A 23,979-nucleotide genomic window follows, 5' to 3' on the forward strand; every position below is an offset into this window, starting at 1 on the left:
ACTGGTTGACAAGTTGACTCAGATCAGTTGAGGCACTGCCATGGAGATTGCAATATTTGCAATATCCCAGCTTTCAGATAACATGCCCATGCCTAAAGAGGATTTGAAGGTTGCGGACAGAGTCTCTGCAATTTCCACACTTATTTCCCTCAGCAACTTCGAATGCATCACACCTGGGATGGGTAATTTATCTACCTTGAACTTTTAAGCATCTCTTTTTTATCCTATCCAGTTTCTGTACTACCAATTCCTTTATTGAAACATTAGCAACATCCTTTTGGTTAGTGAAGACAGATCCAAAGTACCCATTTGATACTCAAACCCTCAGCCTCCATATGAAGATCTCTTTTTCAATCCCTAAACATTCCCACCCTTCCTTTGCATTTTTATGCTTACAAGTGACTTTTTCTATTCCCTTTTATGTTACCTGCTAACCTATTCCAATATTCTCTTTGCCCCTCTTATTTCATTTTATGGCCCTCTGTACTTTCTTATACAGTTTCATTCTCTACTGAATCAGGATCCTCACATTTATCATGGACTTTTTTTTTTAATTTTAGTTTTTATGGGCAGAAGTTTACAATTCCCTGATGGTGGGTTTACAGGTGAGGAAGTGGTGGGGGAAGCATAAAATTCCCTGGGTGGCCTTCCCCTGCCCTCCTGCCCAATTCCAACCTTTTCCCAATTTTATGGGGGCATGGGGGAGGCCCCAGTTGAGGCCCAGGTGGTCAAATAGTCAAATTAAGGGTTGCTTCGTGCCCCAGCCTCAATGTTGAGGCCAGCAGGAAGAGTTCAGGGACGGTAGAGGAGGGGAGAGGGAAGGGGAAGCCAAGCGGGTAAGTAATGAAGTAATTTCTCCTCCTCTCAGTCCTAAATGAGCAGCCCCTTATCCTGAGGCTGTGCCCCCCCCCCCCCACACCCCCCTCCACCCCAACGTACTAGATTCCCCGACCAGTGGAAACAATCTCTCAGCCTATCAAACCCCTTCAGAATCTTGTAGGTTTCAATGAGATCGCCTCTCATTCTTCTCAACTCCAGAGATTATAAAGTCAGTTTACTCAGCCTCTCATCATCGGTCAACTCCCTCATTGCAGGGACCAACTTAGTGAACCGTCGTTGTACCCTCTCCAAAGCCTTTCTTAAACATGGAGACCAAAACTGTGCACAGTACTCCAGATGTGGCCTCACCAAAACTCTGTACAATTGTCGTAAGACTTCTTTATTCTTGTACTCCAGTCCAGTGGTGCTCCAGTGGTGCAAGAATAAAGGTCAACATGCCATTTGCTTTCCCAATTGTTTGTTGTACCTGCAGGCTAACCTTCTGCACTTCTTGTACAAGCACAGCCAAGTCTCTTTGCACATCAACACTTATAAATTTCACAGAGATAAAAACAAAAAAACTGCGGATGCTGGAAATCCAAAACAAAAACAGAATTACCTGGAAAAACTCAGCAGGTCTGGCAGCATCGGCGGAGAAGAAAAGAGTTGACCTTTCAAGTCCTCATGACCCTTCAACAGAACCATGAGGACTCGAAACGTCAACTCTTTTCTTCCCTGCCGATGCTGCCAGACTTGCTGAGTTTTTCCAGGTAATTCTGTTTTTGTTTTACAAATATCACACCTTTTGAAAGATATTCTGCTTTTCTCACTCTTGCTATTCCTAATTTCCACCCACACTGATTGAACTTCATGATCTTCTGAGGCCAGATCCTTTTCTCACTCATGTCTTTATGCCATCCTTTACTATCAGGGCTAACCCTCCTCCTTTGCCATCCTGTCTGTCTTTCCAAAGTATTGTGAACCCTGGAATATTTATTTCCCAGCCTTGTAACCATGTCTCTGTTACGATGATTAGATCTAAATCATTTACCTCTATTTGTGCCGATAGTTTATTTAGCTTATTGCAGATGTTTCGTGCATTCAGATAAAGGACCTTTAAATTCATTTTTTTTATTTCTATTCCCTGCAATCACCTTATTCACTGATGTACAATTTTTGTTAAACTCTCTGTCCCTTCCTGTCCCACTCTGCTTGCCTTTATCCATGTTGCTATACTGTTCCGATAGCTGGACTCTTCTCTTTGGATTTCTAAACCTCATTTCACCTGAAACCCCACCCCAGTTAGCTTAAAGCCCTGTCCACGGCCCTTGTCCACAGATGCTGGTCCCGGTCTGGTTGAAGTGAAGCCCACCTCAACGGAATAGCTCGCTCTTCCTTGAGCACTGATGCCAGTGCCCCATGAAGTGAAACCCCTTCTTCCCACACCACTCTTTTTGAGCCACGTGTTTAATTCTCTATCCTGCTCGACCCTATGCCAATTGACGCATGGTTCATGTAACAATCTAGAGATGATTACCTTTGATGTTCCATATTTTAATTTGGACCCTAACTCCTCAGATTCTCTGAGCAGAACATCATTCCTGATTCTATCTGTCGTTGGTTCCCACCTGGACCATGACAACTGGATCTGCGCACCCCACCCCCCCAACCACCGCACCCCCCCCCCCCCCCCACCCCACCCCCCACCACCCACCCCCATCCCTATGTCCCTCTCCAGCCACGAGGAGGCATCCTTAACCTTGGCACTGGACAGACAACACAACCTCTGGAGCTCCCGGTCGCAGCTTCAGAGAACAATACCTATCCCCTGACTATACTGTCCCCTATCACTACCACATTCATCTTCATTCCCCTACTTGAATGATATCCTTCACCATGGTTCCATGGCCTGCCCGCTCATCCAGCTTGCAGTCCTTCTCCTCATCTACAGTGGTAGCAGGCACCTCGTACCAGCTGGACAAAGTCAGGGGCTGAGGCTCCTCCATCACTACACGCCGGATCCTCTTACCTGCCTGACTCACGGCCACATCCTCCCGTCATTGACCAACTCTAATGTTCTGCCTCGCCCAAGAGGACTGCCTCCCGGAACAAAGTGTCCAGGTAACTCTCCCCCTCCCTGATGTGCACAACTCAGACCCCAGCTCAGCAACGCTAAGCTGAAGTTGCGCAAGTTGCAGACACTTGCTGCAGAGATGGCTGCCTGGGATTGCCTTCTACCGATCCCCATGTGCTGTAGTTGAGGCACACCACCAACCCTGCCAGTCCTGTCTAACTTACAACTGGTAAAATAATAGACAGTTTCGCTCTCCTATCTTGAAGACAAAGGAAGAAAACTCACCGGCTACTGGAGGCTGGAAAAAAAAGTAGAAAAAGGAGCACCTCTTCACTCCTCTACACCAAATTCCCAGCGGAACCAAACTCGCAACACCACTCACTGCTGACTGCTCCGGTCGCCTCCTCTCCATGCGTTCCCGTACTATGTACAGTTTGAATTTAACCCTTTGTCGGGCAGGCTCAGCGAGGCCAATCGGGAAGCTGACTTCAGTCACAAGGCCGGAAGGCAGCCAGTTAAGGCCCCGCCCAGCATAACACGCGAGCGGCGGTGCTCAGCACTGCCTGTGAGGTGGCGGGAGGAGGTCGAGCGTGTACTTCACGCATGCGCACTTGAGACTCTCCCTGAGGCACGGAGCCGCCTCAGGGAGATGAAGAGTTTTCAAGAAAAACAACGAAGAACTGAAAACTGGTTACTGAAACAAAAAGTCCCCTCATGTGACTCCGCCACGCGAGCAGGGACCCGTCATTCATTAAATTTTAAAATTTATCTTTATTTGCTTTTGGAAACCTCGTCCCGCCCGTGGATGAGGTTCCCAAAAAAGCGCAAAGGCCGCTGTTTGGCCCTTTCGCCTGCCCTGCCCACCGTAAGTTTGGACTGGCAACGAAACATGTAAGTTAAGTGAGACTTTAACGGCCTTTTAACTGCCAGTGGGCGCGCTGCCGCTTCCTGTATGTGCCCCGCCCACCGAAATATCGCGCAACTGCGCGCTGACCTCGGGATGCCCGCCCGACGTCGACGGGCAGAGTCTTACGCTGGAGCGGGCCGGGCGCGCGCCCACCCACCCAGGTAAAAACTTTGCCCCAGGGCACAAGCTCCAGCCAAAGTGCTGAGGGCGCGCTGCACCACTGGAGGCGCTGTCACTCCAACGGGCGGCTGGACGTGCCACCCTAATTAAAAGGTTGGCTCTGGGGAGCCTTCCCATGATAAAGCCGGCCTCCCGCCGCAGCCATCTTAAACCAGCCCAATTGCCCGTCGGCTCGGTAGTCCCCAGCAAGCAGCAGGTCCGAGTGGTGGTCGCAGCTGGGGCTACAGGCAATCTCTGATGCGAGGAGGTTTTGGAAGACGGACTTAAGGTAAGTCCCAGCGAGGGGCGCGAGGGGAGTTGGGGGGGTGGGGGGGGGGGGTGGCAATTTTGAGAGGCTGGGGTGGGTATTAAAGGGGTGGTGTGGCCTTGGTGGAGGGGGGTGGGATTGTCTCCAATGGGCACAGGAGACTCCCCAAAGGAGGTCCTCCCCCTTTTTTGCCCAATATCAGCTCACCCAGTAATCGTGGCATCCCCAAGGTTCAGGTAAAACAGTGACGGGGGGGGGAAGGGGATGAGACACTTACGTGGCCAGAAATTGACTGTAAAATGGGAGATGGGCTGGGGGCAGATAAGAAGGCGGCAGGCAGGCCATGAGCTACACCTTACTAGCGCCCCCCCCCACTTCAAACAAATTGGAGGTTGGGGGGGCCACTAAATGCAGCCCGGGATTTTAATCTGATGCCCTGTCAGGTGGGGATTAAAAAGATTGCGTGGCGTTATTTTGAAGATGAGCAGGAGATCTTTCTTCAGGGTAGAAGTGACAGTCTTTGAGGAAATTACAGGACAATACAGCACAGAAGGAGGCCACTCATCCATTGTTACGTGCCAGCTCTTTGAAAGAGTTACCCAATTAGTCCCTCTCCCCCTGCTCTTTCCCCATAGTCCTACAAATATTTCTTTCTAAGTACTTATCCAATTTGAAAGTTACTGTTGAATCTGCTTACACCGCTCTTTCAGGCAGCACATTCCAGACCATAGCTCTCTGTGTAAAATAAACTCCTCGTGTTGCCTCTGTCTCTTTTGCCAATTACTTTAAATGTGTCCTCTGGTTACTGACCCTCCTGCCAGGAGAAACAGTTTCTCCTTATTTAGTCTACCAAAGCCCTTCATATTTTGGCATACTTTGATTTAATCGCCTCTTAACTTTCTCTGCTCTCAGCAGAACAAACCCAACTTCTCTATTCTCACCACATAGCTAAAGTATTTCGTTCCAGGTTTCGTTCTAGCCAAGCTTCCATTGGGTTTGAATTGTTTGGACTGCACTCTACTTGAGCTCCCACCTCACAATCAATGCTCTATCATACTTTATTGTCAGCCACGGCTCAGTGGGTAGCACTGTCATCCCCTGTGACAGAAGGTTGTGGATTCAAGGCCCACTCCAGAAACTCAAGCACAAAAATCTGCGCTGACGCTTCCAGTGCAACTGGGGGAGTGCCGCACTGTTGGAGGTCCTGTCTGCACTCTCAGGGGGACGTAAAAGATCCCACGTCACTACTTCGGAAAGGATCGGGTGAGTTCTCCAATAGTAACCTGGAAGAATATTTATCCCTCTACCTGCATCATTAATGAAACCAATTATCTGGTCATTATCACATTGCTGTTTGTGGGAGCTTGTTGTGTGCAAATTGACTGTGGCATTTCGTACAATGTCACAGTGACTACCAAAAGTATTTCATTGACTGTAAAGCTACTCTGGGATATCCTGAGGTCGTGAAAGATGCTATATAAATGCAAATTCTTTCTTTAACTATCTCACCTCTCTTGAGTTCCATTGGAGCCCAGTTTTTCATTCTTTGTACAAAAGTCCGGAGAGTTCTGTAGGTACACCAGCTCGTTCTCGCGGATGGGCCTGACGTCGATGTCTTTTGGAACCAGCTGCTTCCGCGTGCCCACAGGCCGATGGACCACTCTGGTGGCCGACAGGTACTTCAGCTTGAGGTCCTGGGCAATGCTGCCAAGTTCTTGCAATCCCTTCCAGCAGGTCTTCACTGAGCAGGAGCCTGAGACTCCGTGACATTTACACTTTATCTCGAGTGACGCCTTCAGAGCCTGGAAGAGTCAAAACTGTGTCAAATATATTGCCAACTGCAGCTCAGCCTGGCTCGTGCGCTCGCCTCAAAGTCAGGAGGTCCTGAGTTCAAGCCCCACTTGAGCACAAAATGTAGGCTTGCACTCCCAGTGTAGCACTGAGCGAGTGTCTCACTGTGGGAGGTGCGAACTTTCCGGGTGAGGCATTAAACCGAGGCCCCGTCTGCACCTCTCAGGCGGACATAAAGGATATTATTTGGTCTTATTTAGCAAAGAACGTGCTCTTAATGCCAATATTTATTCCTCAGCTAACACCATTAAAACAGTGGTGATCATTCATCATTATCATCCATTCACCATTGGAATCAAAACCAGCCTGAAATGCAACCACTGAATCCCAGCGGCTGGATACAGGCAATGCCAAAATGCAATCACATCTTCCAGAGTCAGCCTTCTGACCATCGAAAGCTGCTCTCCGGGACCAGATTTCGGATTGCAGGCAGTGTTTCACCCTGACTCATCAAATTTAAGCATAATAAACACCAGAACTCACCAACCCAATTGTTCTTGAGTGTGGAGAATGTTGCTGTTTGTGAGAGCCTGCTTGTACTCAAATTGGCTACATTACAAGATTGACTACACTTCAAAAAAGGATTGCATGGGCTGTAAAGCACTTCAGGATGCCCCGAGGTCATGAAAGGCTCCAAAGAAATATAATATCTTCGCTTAATAAATTCCGCAAAGAAAGGGGATTCCCATGGAGGCTTGGCAAGCGTGGGCCGCAGTTACACATACTGGGAAGATCCGAGGATCAATCTGGAGTTTGATGAGCTGAGCCAAAGGAGGTCTGAACAAACCATAATTGGTCTCACCAGCCATTGTTATGTGGGTCCTCCAATAACCTGAATTTAGCTCTTGGTCGTATCGTGTAATCGACACCGGCAACTCAGTAGGCTGAGGCTAGTAACTCTAGATGCACCCAAGTTCAAATTTCCCAGCATAGCAGTTTGAGAATTTGAATTCAGTGAAAAAAAAACGCAGCCATGAAGTTATCAGATTGTTGTAAAAACTCAGCTGGTTCACTAATATATTTTATTGGAAGGAAATTTGGCATTCATACCTGCTTTGGCCTATTTGTGACTCCAGTCCCATGTCAACATGAATGACAAACAAAGTATTTACAGCACATACGTCCAACTGGTCCATCCACATGAGCCTCATCCCAACTCTGCTCAACTAACCTTCCTTTCTCCCTCATCTATGTAAGTGGCCTAGCAAGGCACCCAGTCAGGGGAGGGAAACTGAGGAATGGACAATAACTGTGACTGAAAACCAGTGGGGGCCTAATTAATACATTTAAACAAACAACTAATCAATGTAGCCTGGCTAGTTTTTTTTATTCATTCATGGGATGTGGGCATCGCTGCCTAGGCCAACATTTATTGCCTATCCCTAATTGCCCTTGAGAAGGTGGTGGTGAGCTGCTTTCTTGAACCGTTGCAGTCCATGTGGTGTAGGTACACCCAGTCCATGTGGTGTAGGTACACCCACAGTAGTGTTAGGGAGGGAGTTCCAGGATCTTGATAACAGTGAATATATTTCCAAGTCAGGATGGTGAGTGACTTGGAGGGGAACTTCCAGGTGGTGGTGTTCCCATCTATCTGCTGCCCTTGTCCTTCTAGATGGTAGTGGTCATGGGTTTGGAAGGTGATGTCTAAGGAGCCTTGATGAGTTTCTGCAGTGCATCTTGTAGATGGTACACACTGCTGCTACTGTGCGACGGTGGTGGAGGGAGAGAATGTTTATGGATGTGGTGCCAACCAACCAGGCTGCTTTGTCCTGGATGGTGTTGGGCTTCTTGAGTGTTGTTGGAGCCGCACTCATCCAGGCAAGTGGAGAGTATTCCATCACACTCCTGACTTGTGCCTTGTAGATGGTGGACAGGCTTTGGGGAGTCAGGGGTTCCTAGTCTCTGACCTGCTTTTGTAGCCACAGTATTTATATGGCTGGTCCAGTTCAGTTTCTGGTCAATAGTAACCCCGCAGCATGATGATAGTGGGGGATTCAGTGATGGTAATGCCATTGAACAACAAGTGGCGATGGTTAGATTCTCTCTTGTTGGAGATGGTCATTGCCTGGCACTTGTGTGGTGTGAATATTGCTTCCCGCTTATCAGCTCAAGCCTGGATATTGTCCAGGTCTTTTTGCATTTGGACAAGGACTGCATCTGAGGAGCTGCGAATGGTGCTGAACATTGTGCAATCATCAGCAAACATCCCCACTTCTGACCTTATGATGGAAGGAAGGTCATTGATGAAGCAGCTGAAGATGATTGGGTCTAGAACACTGTGCTGCCCACATCCCTAGAATGATTAGGCCTAATGGAGGTCTTTAAAATTATGAAAGGATTTGATAGAGTGGACACAGAAGCTGGGATTTTCTGGTCCCACTGCAGTAGATGCAGCAAGTCATTCAAAAACCCATTGACTTTGGTGGCACTGGTAAATCCCGCTGGTGAGTGGGATCTTCCGCTAGAGGAGGAAAAGCATAAGTAGAAGCCTTCAATATAAGATAGTCACCAAGAAACCCAATAGGGAATTCAGGATAAGCTTCTTTACCCAGAGAGTGGTGAGAATGTTGAACGCGCTACCATGGAGAGTGGTTCGAGTGAATTGTGTAGATGCATTTAAGGGGAAATTAGACATGCATATGATGGTCATAGAGTACTGGCCCTCTATCCAGTTTCACCCGTCCAAGCCCCTTTAAACAGCTTATATTTCACCACATTTCTATTTCTCTTTAGTTCTGATGAAGAGTCATATGGACTCGAAACGTTAACTCTGTCTTCCTCTCCACAGATGCTGTCAGACCTGCTGAGTTTTTCCAGCTATTTTTGTTTTTGTTTCAGATTTCCAGCATCTGCAGTATTTTGCTTTTATCTTAGTGCATATGAGGGAGAAGAGAATAGAGAGTTATGATGAGAGATTTAGCTAAGGAGGGGGTTGGGACGAGGCTGGTGTAGAGCATGAAACTGAGTGGGCTGAATGGTCCATTTCTCTGTCGCATATCCTATGTAATAAATAAGATAATCCCATCGAATGACAGACATAGTTTACAGAGATATCCTCAAGATGTTTACCTGTCGTCCAACCTCACTGTTGTGCAAATTCATCAGTTTATTCGCTTGCGATCCGGATTTTTTCATTTTCATGGGCGAATCTGAGAATTTGGATCCCAGCACAATTCCATAATTCAGATTGTCATTGCAGCCGCCCCATCGGAATCCTGGCCCGGGAGCCTCAGAGGCCATCGGACCACAGGAGCAGCCAGGAAGATCTCCTGAAGTGCAAGCCCTGGCTATTGTGTGGCTGATGGCAGCAGCTGACAGAGCATAGACGAATGCTGACTCTCTGGTACCTAGAATGAGAAGTGAGAGCCAATGAAACCACCCATTATAGAGCATCAAGTTTCCAAACTGCTGCTCGGGGGGCATAAGGAGCAGACACTTTGCATGGAATACCATCAAGGAATTACATTCCATCCCCACAAACACTTTCTTGTATTTATACAGTGCTTTTTACAATAGTAAAACATCCCAAGGCATTTTGCAGGAACATTATCAAGCAAAAGTTAACACCAAACCTCATAAGGAGGTATTAGGATAAGATGGTGATTGAGCAGTAGAAGTTAAATCGACAAGCATTTGGGTTGAATGAATGGATGAGGGAGTGGGTGATTAGATGGATTGGTTGATAGATGAATGAATGGATGAGTGGATAGACAGATGGATGGACAGATATGGGTAGGTAGAGAGAAGAATGGGTTGATGGATGGCTAAGTTGAAGGATTAATAGAATAAACAATGACTATTACTTCAAAGAAAATATGGAAAATGCAGTTAAAATTCAAAAAGATAAATTAGTGAAAAATATTTTTATTACTAACAAAACTTCGCTCAAACTTTTACTCAGCTCCAGTAATGCTGAGAACAGTTTGATACATTGGAGTGGCTTTCTAGGTCACTTCAGAGGACATGTTAAGAGTCAACCTGTCAGGTGTGTGATTGGGTAAGGATGGCAGGTTTCCTTTCCAAAAGGACTTAAGTGAACCAGTTGGGTTTGTATGACAATCCAACAGCTTCATTGTCACTTTTACTGGCTCTTTATCTCAAAGTTTTATAAAGTAGATTCAAATTTGCAAATGTGCTGGTTTATTTGTCGAAGCCTCTATCAGTCGGGCAGTAACACATGCACTTTGCGACCACGCCATTATCTCTTAGCTCCACAACAATGGGGACAGCAGTTACTATAGATGATTTATCAGTTATGAAGCACTTTGGAGTATCCCAGTGAGATGATAGGGTTTTATATCAATGGAAGTACTTCCTTCATTTAATATATCAGCAATAATAATTTACCTCGCTCCAGGTCTGGTGGAAAGTAGGGAGCCAACTCGATGGAAGAGCAGTTCCATCTCATGTCAGAGAAAGTTTTCTGGCAGGTTTTCTTGACCTCTTGGGCTGCCTGGATGATGCTCTGCATGAGGTCCAGGTTACTCCGGCAGAGTTGCTGCTGAGCCGAGACCAGACCTTCCAAGTGCTTGCAGTTCTGGGTCTGATTGAAGGGCAATGATGAGTCAGTCCTGGCCAGAGCACTGGATGGGAGAGAAGTGCAAGGGTTATAACACTTTCAAATATAAACGCAGAAAATGCTGGAAAAGCTCAGCAGGTCCAGCAGAGTTAACGTTTCGAGTCCATATGGCTCTTCTCCAGAGCACAAAGCCACTTTCAAACTTGGTCCCTTGGAAGGTGCAGTTGTTCATGTTTGATGGAGTCATCAATCCAAAGCAGTAAGTACAGGGCCATGAGTATAAGACAGTCACTAATACATCCAATAAGGATTTCAGGAGAATATTCTTTCCCCAAAGAGTGGTGAGAATGTGGAACTCACTACCAAAATAAATAGTTAAGGTGAAAAGCATAGCTGTATTTAAGGGGAGGCTGAATACAAGAATGAGGGAGAAATGAATAGAAGATTGTGATAACAGTGCTTAGATGAGGAAAGCTGGGGGAAGGCTCGGGTACAGGAGGAACACCAGTATGGACCCATTAGTTACCTTTACTGATTTCTGCTTTTTAATTTCCAGATTTTTTCCAACTGCTTCAAATTCTCAAACTGCCATAGTTTTTTTATATTCTTTCATGGGATATGGGCATCACTGGCAAGGCCAGCCCATCCCTAAATGCCCTTGAACTGAATGGCTTGCTAGGCTAGTTAAGAGTCAACCACATTGCTGTGGCGTTGGAGTCACACATAGGGCAGACCAGGTAAGGATGGCAGATTTTCTTCCCTAAAGGGCACTAGTGAACCAGATGGGGTTTTTACAACAATGTCATGGTCACTATTATTGGTAATGGCATTCAATTCCAGATTTTATTTATTGAATTTAAAGTCCACCAGCTGCCACAGTGGGAATTGAACCCATCTCCCCAGAGCATTAGTCTGAATTGCTACTCCACTGACATTACCAATGCACCACTATCTCCCCCCATGTGATCATTAATATAAAACCCATCATTTCTCTACGTCTTCTCAATTCTGAAGAAGCCATATTGGACTCAAGATGTTAACCCTGTTCCTCTCTCCACAGATGCTGCCAGACCGGCTGAGTTTTTCCAGCACTTTTTTATTTCTTTTCCAACCTGAAAACCTGCAAACTGACACAGTCACGAAGGTAACCAAACCCCATCCACCGCCCCCTCCCCCTCCCACAGCCATCAGGCTCCCGGTCCAGGCAGTAAAAAAGTGGGTAGCGATCTCACCTCTGAGACAGGATTTGGTGGGTTCAAGTCGCATTCAGAGACTTGAGCACATAATCTAGGCTGATGCCCCAATGCGGCATTCTTGAAATGCTGAAGGAAACTCTGCAACCAATTTGCACGCAGTCAGATCCCGCAAACAGCAATGAGGTAAATTAACAGGTGAACCATTGGTGGAGGGATAAGTTTTGGCCAGGATACAAGAGAGAACTCATCACTTTCAAGATACGGCTATGGAATCTTTTGCATCCACCTGAGAGGGCAGAGAGGACCTCAATTTAACATCTCATTCCAGAGACACTGCCTCCCACAGCACAGGGCTCCCTCAGTAACTGCACTGGAAAATCAGTCCAGTTAATATCTTCAAGCCTCTGGAATGAGATGTGAACCCACAACCTTCTAGCTCAGAGATGCTACACACCGCGGTAATGTTGACACCTTCATTTAAGTAAGTGGAAAACTGGCAAAGCTCTTTCAATATTGGGAATCATTACTCTGACCAATTTTCCCAAGTAATTGAATGTGCATAGATGGGGGAACAAGATATACCCTCTCCCAATATCTGCAGATTCTAATTTTCTACTCCTCTCTCTTGCAACGGGGAGTTGGCCAAATTCTGTCCACGTTCGCAAAGCTTTCCTGAGGGGTTTTCTTGCAAAATTCTATCTAATGATTTATGCAACAGATGTCAAGCCATGGTGGGAACTTGGAAAAATAAAACTGTCTGTTGGAGAATATGGAAAAAATTCACTGCTAGCTTTGAGGGAAGATAAACAACTCCCCAGGACATATCAATCAGGCATTATATCACATCAATCTGCCTAAGCGTAAGTGGATTGTTGTTATTTAATTTGCTGAGTCCTTCTCTGCCCGCCCCTCTTCTTCCAGTATCTCTTCCCAGTGGGCATTCATCACATCTGTCTACATGAGCTGGGCTGGTATAAAATTTATTGTCAGTGGGGGTCTAAGACTAAGAGATTGCCAGGCTGTTACACAGTAAAAGCATTATATAAATATAAGTTGTTGTTGCAAAATAATTCATCTGACTTTCGTTTGCACTGGTGGTATGAGTTACAGCTCAGTTAGCAGCACTTTTGCCTCTGAGCTGCAAGGTTCTGGGTTCAAGTCCCACTCCAGGATCTGAGCATAAAAACCAAAGCTGGCACTCTAGTGTAGTACTCAAGGAATGCTAAACCGTTGGAGGTGCTGTCTTTCCGTTGAGATGTTAAGCCAAGCCCCTAAATGCACCCTTAGGTTGACATGAGAGATCCTAACTACCTGTGGAGCCCTGGCCAATATTTATCCCTCAACTGCAGAATTTTACAGCCCTGTTTTGGCGGGGATGGGGCTGTAAAATGCGGCGAGCCATTATAGTCCCCATTGACTTGAGTGGGAATGTAAAATCCCACTGCCGTAAAATTCTGCTCAAAGAAACAGATCGTCTGGTTATTATCACATCGCTGTTTGTGGGAGCTTGCTGTGCGCAAATGGGCTGCTGTGTTTCCTACATTGCAACGTTGACTACACATCAGAAAAAAGGTACTGCATTGGCTGTAAAGTTGCTTGAAGATGCCCTGCGGTTGTGAAAAACGCTATAGAAATGCAAGAGGCTTGAGAGTATAATACAGACTCCAGTGCCAGTACTGAGGGAGTGCTGCACTGTCAGAGTTGCCATGTTTGAGATGAGATTATACTGAGACCCTGACTGCCTCTCAGCTGGATGTAAGTTGATTTTATTACACTATTTCGAAGAAGAGCAAGGGAATTCTGGTCAATGTTTATTCCTCAACTAACATCGCTAATAGGATTAACTGATCATTTTCACCTTACTGTTTGCAGGAGCTTTGCTGTGTGCAAATTGGCTGCTGCATTTCCTACACTTCAGCATTTCAAAAGCACCTCCGTGGTTGTAAAGCACTTGGGGACGTCCTTAGGTCATGAAAAGGTGTATATTAATTCCTTTCTTGCTTTAGTTCTTTACTGGCTGTTCTGTGGTTGAATTTCACCTCCTGGATGTGTGACATGAAGCTGCCACTAAGCCATTATCCACTCTTGTCAGCAGCAGGTAGCAGTCAGGAGAATCAGGGACGCTGGCCAACTTTAGGCACATTGCGAAGAACCTACAGCTGAGATCAGCTAACTCAACACAGCCCCGGGACATTGAACATAGAGGCTACTCCTTAAACTGCTCACTTCATTTTCACAACTGATCCCATGTAAAAGCACATTTTAACAGGCGAGTTAGACTCTGATGTTTAAAAGGAAATATATCCCAGATGCAACATGAGGATATGATCTCAACTAACTTGATGCTAAAAATTATTTGGTAATTGGAGACCAAATACCACATAGTGCATTTTTTCTTTATTCCTTCTCAGATGTAGGCACTACTGCCAGTTATTAACCATCCCTCTGATCTCAAATGACAGCCTATGTGACCGTGACAAAACTAAACTTTCCATCCTTGTCCTTCTCCAACTGTCTATAGCCTTTGACACAGCTGACCACACTGTCCTCCTCCAACACCTCTTCACTGTCGTGCAACTGAGTGGGACTGCTCTCACCTGGTTCCATTCTTATCTAACTAATGGTAGCCAGAGAATCACTTGCAATGGCTTCTCTTACTGCTCCTGTACAGCTACCTCTGGTATCCCCAAGGATCTACCCTTAGGCTCCTCCAATTTCTCATCTACATGCTGCCCCTTAGCGATATCATTTAAAGACATGGTGTAGTCTTCACATGTAAGCTGATGACACCCACCACACCACCACCTCTCTCGACTCCTCCACTATCTCTAGATTGTCAGACTGCTTATCCGACATCCAGTACTGGACGAGCAGAAATTTCCTGAAACTAAGGGCGGGATTTTCTGGTCCCGCCAAACTCAATGGACTTTTGAACGGCTTGCTGCATTTTCCAGCCCTGCCTCTGCTGAGATGAAGCTCTAAAATTCCACCCTGAATATGTTGAAGATGGAAACCATTGCCTTTGGTTCCCACCGTAACCCTCATTCCCTCGCCAGCGATTCCATCCCCCTCCCTGGCAACAGTCTGAACTGAACCAGAGGAGCTTCAACCACCTATTTGTGCCATAGCTACAACCGCCTTCTTCCACCTCCTTTAAATTACCCATCCCCACCCCTGTCTTGGATCATCTGCTACTGAAACCTTCATCCATGTCTCTGTTATCTTTAGACTTGACTATTCCAATTCACTCCTGGCTGGCCTCCCACATTCTCCCGTCAGCAAACTTGAAGTCATCCAAAACCCTGCTGTCCACGCCCTTACTCGCACCAAGTCCAGTTCCCCTATCAACCCTGTGCCTACTGACCAACATCAGCTCCTGGTAAAACAGTGTCTCCATTTTAAAATTCCCATCCTTGTTTTCAAATCCCTCATGGCCTTGCCCCTCCCTATCTCCTTCACTGTCACAATCCACTGACATATCTGCACTCATCTAATTCTGGCCTCTTGATCATCGCCGATTTTAATCACTCCACCTTTGGTGACTGTGCCTTCAGCTACCTGGGCCCCACACTATGGAATTCTCTCCCTAAACATAGAACATCGAAAATAGAAGCAGGAGTAGGTCATTCGACCCTTTGAGGCTGCTCTGCCATCCAATATGATCATGGCTGATCCTCTACCTCAACACCATACTCCCGCTCTCTCCCCAAACCCCTTGATACCTTTAGAGTCTAGAAATCTATCTATTTCCTTCTTAAATATATTCAGTGACTTGGCCCCCACAGCCTCTGTGGTAGAGAATTCCACAGGTTCACCAGCTTCTGAGTGAAGAAGTTTCTCCTCATCTCAGTCCTAAATGGCCCACCCCGTATGCTGAGACTGTGACCCCTTGTTCTAGACCCCCCCAGCCAGAGGAAACATCATCCCTGCATCCAGTCTGTCCAGCCCTGTCAGAATTTTATACGTTTCAATGAGATCCTATCTCATTCATTTAAACCGCAGTGAATACAGGCCTAGTTGGCCCAATCTCTCCTCATACGACAATCCTGCCATCCCAGGAAGCAGTCTGGTGAACCTAAAGCATCTCGCTATCTCTCTTTCCTCCTATTAAGATGCTCCATAAAACCTACTTCTTTGACCAAGTTTTAATATCTCCCTTGGTGGCTTGGCATCAAATTCTGATTGATAACATTCCAATGAAGCAACCTGAGACATCTCACTACATTAAAGGCTCTGTAGAAATATAAATTGTTGGTAGCTCTGAGTCACATTTAAGCGAGACGACAAAAGGAATCCTTAAAGGGACAAATAGTGAACCAGTTGGGCTTTTTAACAATTTTTTCATGGGGTGTGGGCATCGCTGGCAAGGTCAGAATTTGTTGCCCATCCCTAATTGCCCTTGAACTGAATGGCTTGCTAAGCCATTTCAGGGGGCAGTTAAGAGTCAACCACAATGATGCAAGTCTGGTGTCACATTTGGGCCAGACCAGGTAAAGATGGCAGATTTCCTTCCATAAAGGGCATTAGTGAACAAGATGGGTTTTTACTACAATCGATGACAGTTTCATGGTCACCATTACTGAGACTAGTTTTACAATTGCAGATTTTAACTGAATGTAAATTCCACCAGCTGCCACAATGGGATTTGAACCCATGTACTCAGACCATCAGCCTGGGCCTCTGGATTACCAGTCCAGTAGCATCACTGCCACGTCACCATCTCCCATATTTTTTATTTAAAATTTTTTTTTTTTCATTCATTCATGGGATGTGGGCTTCACTGGCTGGGTCAGCATTTATTGCCCATCCCTATTTGTCCTTGAGAAGGTGGTGGTGAGCTGCCTTCTTGAACCGCTGCAGTCCATGTGGTGTAGGTACACCCACAGTGCTGTCAGGGAGGGAGTTCGAGGATTTTAATCCAGCAACAGTGAAGGAACGGCCAATATATTTCCAAGTCAGGATGGTGAATGACTGAGAAGTTCCAGGTGGTGGTGTTCCCATATATCTGCTGCCCTTGTCCTTTAGATGGTAGTGGTTGTGGGTTTGGAAGGTGCTGCCTTAGGAGTCTTGGTGAATTCCTACAGTGCATCTTATAGATGGTACACACTGCTGCTACTGTGTGTCAGTGGTGGAGGGAGTGAATGTTTGTGGATGTGCTGCCAGTCTGGCGGACTGCTTTGTCCTGGACGGTGTCTAGCTTCTTGAGTGTTGTGGGAGTTGCACTCATCCAGGCAAGTGTGCATCTTGTGTGGTACAAATGTTACTTGCCACTTGTCAGTCCAAGCCTGGATATTGTCCAGGTCTTGCTGCATTTGGACATGGACTGCTTCAGTGTCTGAGAAGTCGTGAATAGCTCTGAATATTGTGCAATCATCAGCAAACATACCCACTTCTGACTTTATGATGGAAGGAAGGTCATTGATGAAGCAGCTGAAAATGGTTGGGCCGAGGACTCTAACCTGAGGATCAGCTGCAATGATGTCCTGGAACTGAGATGATTGGCCTCCAACAACCAGAACCATCTTCCTTTGTGCTAGGTATGACTCCAACCAGAAGAGAGTTTTCCCCTTGATCCCCATTGACTCCAGATTTGCTGCTTATGCTGTTTGGCAGACAAATAGCCCCATGTTGTAGCTTCACCAGGTTCACTAGGTGTGCCTGGTGCTGCTCCTGGCATGCCCTCCTGCACTCTTCATTGACCAGGGTTGATCCCCTGGCTTGGTGGTAATGGTAGAGTGGGGGATATGCCAGGCCATGAGGTTACAGATTGTGTTTGAATACAATTCTGCTGCAGCTGATGGCCCACAGCGCCTCATGGATGCCAAGTCTTGAGCTGCTAGATCTGTCCAAAATCTATCCCATTTAGCACGGTGGTAGTGCCACACAACACGATGGAGAGTATCCTCAATGTGAAGGCGGGACTTCATCTCCACAGTGACTGTGCAGTGGTCACTCCTACCGACACTGGACAGATGCATCTGCAGCAGGCAGGTTGGTGAGAGTGAGGTCAAGTATGTTTTTCCCTATTGTTGGTTCCCTCACCACCTACCGCAAACCCAGTCTAGCAGCTATGTCCTTTAGGACTCGGCCAGCTCAGTCAGTAGTGGTGCTACCAAACCACTCTTGGTGATGGACATTGAAGTCCCCCACCCAGAGTACATTCTGCACCCTTGCCACCCTCAATGCTTCCTCCACGTGGTGTTCAACATGGAGGAGCACTAATTTTTCAGCTGAGGGACAGCAGTACCTGGTCATCAGCAGGAGGTTTCCTTGCCCATATTTGACCTGATGCCATGAGACTTCATGAGGTCTGGACTCGATGCTGAGGTCTCTGCTGGGTCTGTCCTGCTAATGGGACAAGATGTACTGAGAGATGGTGTGTGGGACATTATCTGTAAGGTATGATTCCATGAGGATGACTATGTCAGGCTGTTGCTTGATTAGGCTGTGAGACAGCTCTCCCAATTTTGCCACTAGCCACAGATGTTAGTAAGGAGGGTCGACAGGGCTGAGTTTGCCGTTGTCATTTCCAGTGCCTAGGTCGACGTTGTCTGTCTGGTTCCATTCCTTTTGCAGCTGTTTGATACGTCTGAGTATCACTGCCTGAAACATTATAAATGCCATTTCAGTGGGCAGTTAAGAGTCAACCACATTGCTGTGGGTCTGGAGTCACAAGTAGGCCAGACCAAGATGACAGATTTGCTTCCCTAAAGGGCATTTGTGAACCTGATGGGCCTTTACAATGACGGTCATCATTAGACTTATAATTCCAGATTTTTACTGAATTCAAACTCCAGCATCTGCCAGGATGGCAGGATTTGAACCCAGGTCATTGGATTATTAGTCCAGCAACAATACCACCACTCCGTCCCCTCCCCCTATGCCTGTCACAACAATACAACACCTGCATGGACACTTTACTGATCTCTGCTTTTAATGTCCAGATGTTTTAAATCGAATTTAAATTCTCTAAACTACCCTTAAAGGAATTGAATTGATATTCTTGGAAGAGTAGCTCAGACATCTGGATTACCAGATGGTAACACAGCCACTGCACTACTGTATGCAACTGAGCAATCCCAATCAAATTTATTTATGGCTCTTTCTAACCAGCTAAAACACCCTCATCCTGAAACTCCATTGTCATTCCAGTATGATTCCATCGTAACTGAGATCCCTCTGGTGTACGTAATATAAAACGTATGGAGCTGCGAGTACTGGGTACAAAGGCTCTGGTTGCCTACGGCAAGCAGTAACTGCCACCTTACACGTAGGAACTGGGTCAAGGCAATGGGTGGTGGGGGGAGGGGGGGAAATGGAGAAGCAATCAGCAGAGCTCTAATTCAACATGGAGAGTCACAGGACTTACATGGAGTCTCACTCCCAGTTGAGTCTGTTGGGTTGTGGATTATTCTATGATTTTTGGTGCATTGATTAATACTACTGGTCCAGACAATGATGCAAGGGTTTTCAATTTACAGTTTTCAGTTCACTGAAACATTATAAACACACGTTTAAAATACATATACAACCATACATCCCATATGACACATAAACACGCACACATATTATACATACACATATCATACATACACATGTGACATACAGACATATGCATGCACACAAATTAACACATGCAACAAAAAGATCACACACATACATAGACACACATGTATGGCACTTACATTATACATCACACACGTACATACATCATACATATGTGCATGGCGCACACATGGAGATACTTACAGCCATCGAATGGCGTGACAGACTCTTGAGTTGAGCAGCAGGGCACAAACAGAAGCCAGCACGCAACAAGCTGCCAGTCTCATTCTGCCAACAGCGTCTGAACCAATCAAGAGGAGAAAATCGTCCCAAGCTGTCTCCAAATCTGAATTGACCACTTGTCCGCTCAGTGTCAAGTGCCAGGAGCAAAGAGATTATCTGGAAAATGTAAGTTGTGTGGAGTCAGTCATACAGTAAACACAAATTACATGCTGTTAAAACTTAATTTAGTTTCTAGTCTTCTTTCTTGAAGCACTGACTCGGACTGACGTGGGGGTCTACGTGCACCAACAGCTCTCCTACCCTCACCTAGATGATGCTTCATCACCTGCCAGCAGAGCAGAGAGTGCAATATCCCTCCCCCCACGCACCAGCGCAACAGGTTCTAGCTGCTCTGAGCTCTGAGTCGGAAGGCTGTAGTTTCAAGCACCACTCAAGATACTTGAGCATGTAATCAAGACTGATGACCCAGTACAGTACCGAGCTGAATCCTCCCTACGCTCTCCGATCAGAGTCTGAAAGGTCATAACCAATACTCCAAAGAAGCCTCGGGAGAACTCCCCAGCAACCTAGTCAATATTCATCGCTGTATCAAAATCGTGGGCTGTAAAGAGTTCTGGGGGCATGAAAGGCTCTATTTAAATACAATTTGTTTCTTTGATGGGCTTACAAACAGCTGGTGAGTTTAGAGTGTTAATATTAAACATGAGCACTGCGCTGAAGTGTGATCCGGGATTTTGTGCTGAAGTCCCTAAAGTGGGACTTGAACCCATAATCTCCTGTCTCAGAGGCAAGAATGACACTGAGCCAAGACTGGCGCCTAATTTTAACTACACAAATTAATTTTTAATTCAACCTAAGTAGTTAACTGGTGGTGCTCCACGAAAGTAAAACATCTTGACAACGATGAACCTGTCAGATTTTTACGCTGCTGTTGCCGACGGTTTCCCCATTGCTCTCGAAGGTGGCCGTTTCTTGCATGTGCAGAGCCACCTGTCCATGCGTTGCCTTTTGTCCTCAGCTGCCTGTATTCTTAGCCGTTCGAAGGAAACAACACCACAACTTGAGATCACTCCCCAGGTAGGATCTTTCTTGTGGACTTCTCTCCCAGCCAGGGGCGGACATGTCACATTTCCTGAGGCTCGGTCTTCAAGGAGTCCTTGACCCTTAATCTCGGCCAATCTTGCGGGAGGTTTCCAAGTTTAAGTAGTGAACTCATGACTGCCTTGGGGGGGTTTATTGTCAGTGACTGTAATGCTGAGAAAAAGGCCTTCAGTACAATTCTAGATTTTGTCCCCATGACTTGGGTTACATTTGGGGAGAATATTTTGGACTGTGTAACACTGGAGTAAAGCACTGGTAGTGACGGATCTTTTACCAATGGCAACTGTATCTTTCAGAAAAACTTGTAGCACAGAAAGGTAAGTCGCACAGACAATCTCACAGGAAGTAAATCTCTCAGCTTCAAAGTCCCTATTGGAATTGACACCAAAATGATGATTATTAATAACATTCTTGCATCGCTTGTACCAAGTGCTGCCTGAACATGGTGTTGGACAATTGTGTGTTGTGGTGGTAAGTGGAGCGAGCCAGACACTGTTTTAGCGACATGGACCAATTTTAGCAGAAAATGCCACACACACGGATCAGGTAAATGTGTCTCACTCAAGTATAATCACTTAACAACCATCTCCCACCATTCAATCGCCATGGAAGCAACGCACTCATAACAATTAATTAACAATCTCACACTCTGCTTTTCGTCTTACAAATTTTATCAACAAATGGTTAGGTAGCAAAAGCAAAATACAGCAGATGCTAGAAATGAAAGGTCACAGACCTGAGATGTTAACTGTTATTTTTTTGATCCACAGGTGCTGCCTGACCTGTTGAGTATCCTCAACGTTTTCTGTTGTCATTATTAATGTTTAGAAATGTTCCAAGTTTACTTGCATGCTCTATGCCATTGTGCATATTGGAATCTCATCATCAATGACCGTGCTTAACACTTAATTTCTATTTAAAAATCAAAAATGCAATTAACCACATCTGAATTCCTAATTAGCCGCATGTAGCTAGTGACTAACATTTTGGAAAATAGTGATCTACCATAAAGTTAAATAACTCTGACATTGCTTATTCAGAGGAACGTTCAAATATTCAAGACCCTTAAGGGAATAGATAAATTATAGACATATAATATGTTTGAGCTCTCACAAACTCAAGATCAAGATCTCAAGATTAGTGAAGTTAAGGTACTGACCGCAGAGACTTTATTAGGTAACCTAGGCTGGCACTCCCATACCCGTACGGAGAAAGTGTTGCATTGTGAGAGGTACCAATTTTGGATGGGATTTTAAATCAAGTCTACTGCTTTAGGTGAATGTAAAAGATCCCATGGCACTTTTTCAAAGGGGAAATGGTTCTCCTCAGTGTCCTGGCCATTATTTATCCAGAAACCAACATCACTAAAACAGATTGTATGGCCATTATCTCACTGCTGTTTGTGGGAGCTTGCTGTGCACAAATTAGCTGCTGTGTTTCCTGCATTGCAACAGGGACCACATTCAAAAAGTATTTCATTGACTGTGAAGTACTTTGGTTGCAGAAATGAAAGTGCTAAATTGATACAAGTCTTTCTTTTGCGATAGAGTGTAGTTTTGTTGCAGCAGCATTATGTGTCCAACAAAAACATATTTGCATACTTTTAGATTTGGTAGAGTGTTAATCACAGGATGATTAAAGGAAGACGCAGTGAGATTGTGCATTGTCCATTCACATACTGAACCTGGTCTCAATTTCAACTTAAGCTGGGCCTGGTTTTTGGGCCATTGATGACTGCATGTCACTTGTGTGCCTTTACATGGACTACGGAGCCTGTCACTACAAACTCACTTGACTTCTCGTTATTATGGAACTATGGAGTGATGGCAAGCACATGGAAGCAGCTCCTTGTGTTTACCACACCGGGAGCCCTTATCCATGCAACCTATACTGTTGTGGGTCTTTGTTGTTGTTGGAATATGGGAACCAGATGTGTGGAGTGTGACAATTTTGAGAGATCTAATCAGCTGCACATAACAGCGTTAAAGCATCTTAACGCTGGTGGGGTCAAAGTCTGGAACCTCTGCAGACAGACTCTACCCAGAGAGCATGGCGATGCCACATGGAGCACCAATTGCCAACCTCACCCAGAGAGAGCACAGGGTTATCAACGGAAATGTCACACTGGTGGTTGCAATATTGGTAATGATGGTTGAGTAAGGTTGATGGTTGAATAAATAGCACCTTTCTCTACCTTAGGACATTCCAAAGCACTTTACAGCTAGTGAAGCACTTTTGAAGTGTAGCCACTGTTGTAATATGGAAAACGCAGCAACCAATTTGTTCACAGGAAGCACGGCAATATGATAATAACCCAGGTAATCATTTTTTTTAGTGATGTTGGTTAGGGGATAAATATTGGCCAGATCACAAGGGAGAAACCACCCCCCCCCCCACAACAGCCCACTCCTCTTTGAAGTAGTGCCATAGGTACTTTGACATCCGCCTGAGAGAGCAGATGGGACCTCAATGTAACATTCATTCAAAAGGTGACATTTCTGACAGTGTAGCACTCCCTCAGTACTGCTCCAGGAGTGTCAGTGTAGATCCTGGAGTCTCCAGGGCTGGATTTGAACCCACGACAGAGGTAATCATGCTACCCAATGAGCAATAACTGGTACTCTGTGGTTGCATTGCTGAGGTTGTTGACTGGCTCAGCCCAGGTATAGGAACATGTAGGAGAAACACAAACATCATTGACAAGCCCATGAAGTGAAGAAAGGCAAATTGAACAAGGTGAGAACACAGAGATAAAAACAAAAAAACTGCGGATGCTGGAAATCCAAAACAAAAACAGAATTACCTGGAAAAACTCAGCAGGTCTGGCAGCATCGGTGGAGAAGAAAAGAGTTGACGTTTCGAGTCCTCATGACCCTTCGACAGAACTGTGAGAACACAGCCAGGCCATATTCTAACGAGGCGTTGCTGCCTTCAGGAAAGACACAGAGAGGAACGAGAAAGGGAAAAATGTGAGATTCCTGCTTTCCCAAAAGTCTTTGGATACATAGGAAGCGGATAAAGAGAGACCAACTTGTTGAAATGGCTTCTGTCATACTAGCTACCATGTCTACAGTTGTGTCTGTGTGGTTGTCATGTGTGCAGAGCCCAGTTTAGCACTGTGATTATACAAGGACCCTTAAAATGAAAATGAATTCGAAAAAGTAACGCATTTAAAGCTCAACGAAGAAGCGCAATGACTTGTAGCAGCAGATACAAACTCAGGGACAATCACAGCGTTGTACACTTTGCTGCCTGGTAACCAGTCTCGCAAGGTTGTTTACTGGGACAATAGTTGGG

General features: G+C 45.7%; 1 protein-coding gene across 1 annotated transcript in view; it reads right to left on the bottom strand.

Annotated features, from left to right (window-relative positions):
• Positions 1-23,979, bottom strand: part of wnt11 (wingless-type MMTV integration site family, member 11) — a 46,984-nt gene that overhangs the window by 12,258 nt on the left and 10,747 nt on the right. Inside the window, exons 2-5 of the mRNA XM_041199499.1 lie at positions 19,543-19,737; positions 10,426-10,661; positions 9,148-9,425; positions 5,737-6,029 (exon numbers count right to left, since the gene is read on the bottom strand). Of these exons, the coding sequence (XP_041055433.1) occupies positions 5,737-6,029; positions 9,148-9,425; positions 10,426-10,661; positions 19,543-19,625 (890 nt within the window). The 5' untranslated portion in view covers positions 19,626-19,737. The remainder of the gene's footprint in view (positions 1-5,736; positions 6,030-9,147; positions 9,426-10,425; positions 10,662-19,542; positions 19,738-23,979) is intronic.

Source organism: Carcharodon carcharias, chromosome 11 (assembly GCF_017639515.1).
Source record: "Carcharodon carcharias isolate sCarCar2 chromosome 11, sCarCar2.pri, whole genome shotgun sequence".
Classification (NCBI taxonomy): Eukaryota; Metazoa; Chordata; class Chondrichthyes; order Lamniformes; family Lamnidae; genus Carcharodon; species Carcharodon carcharias.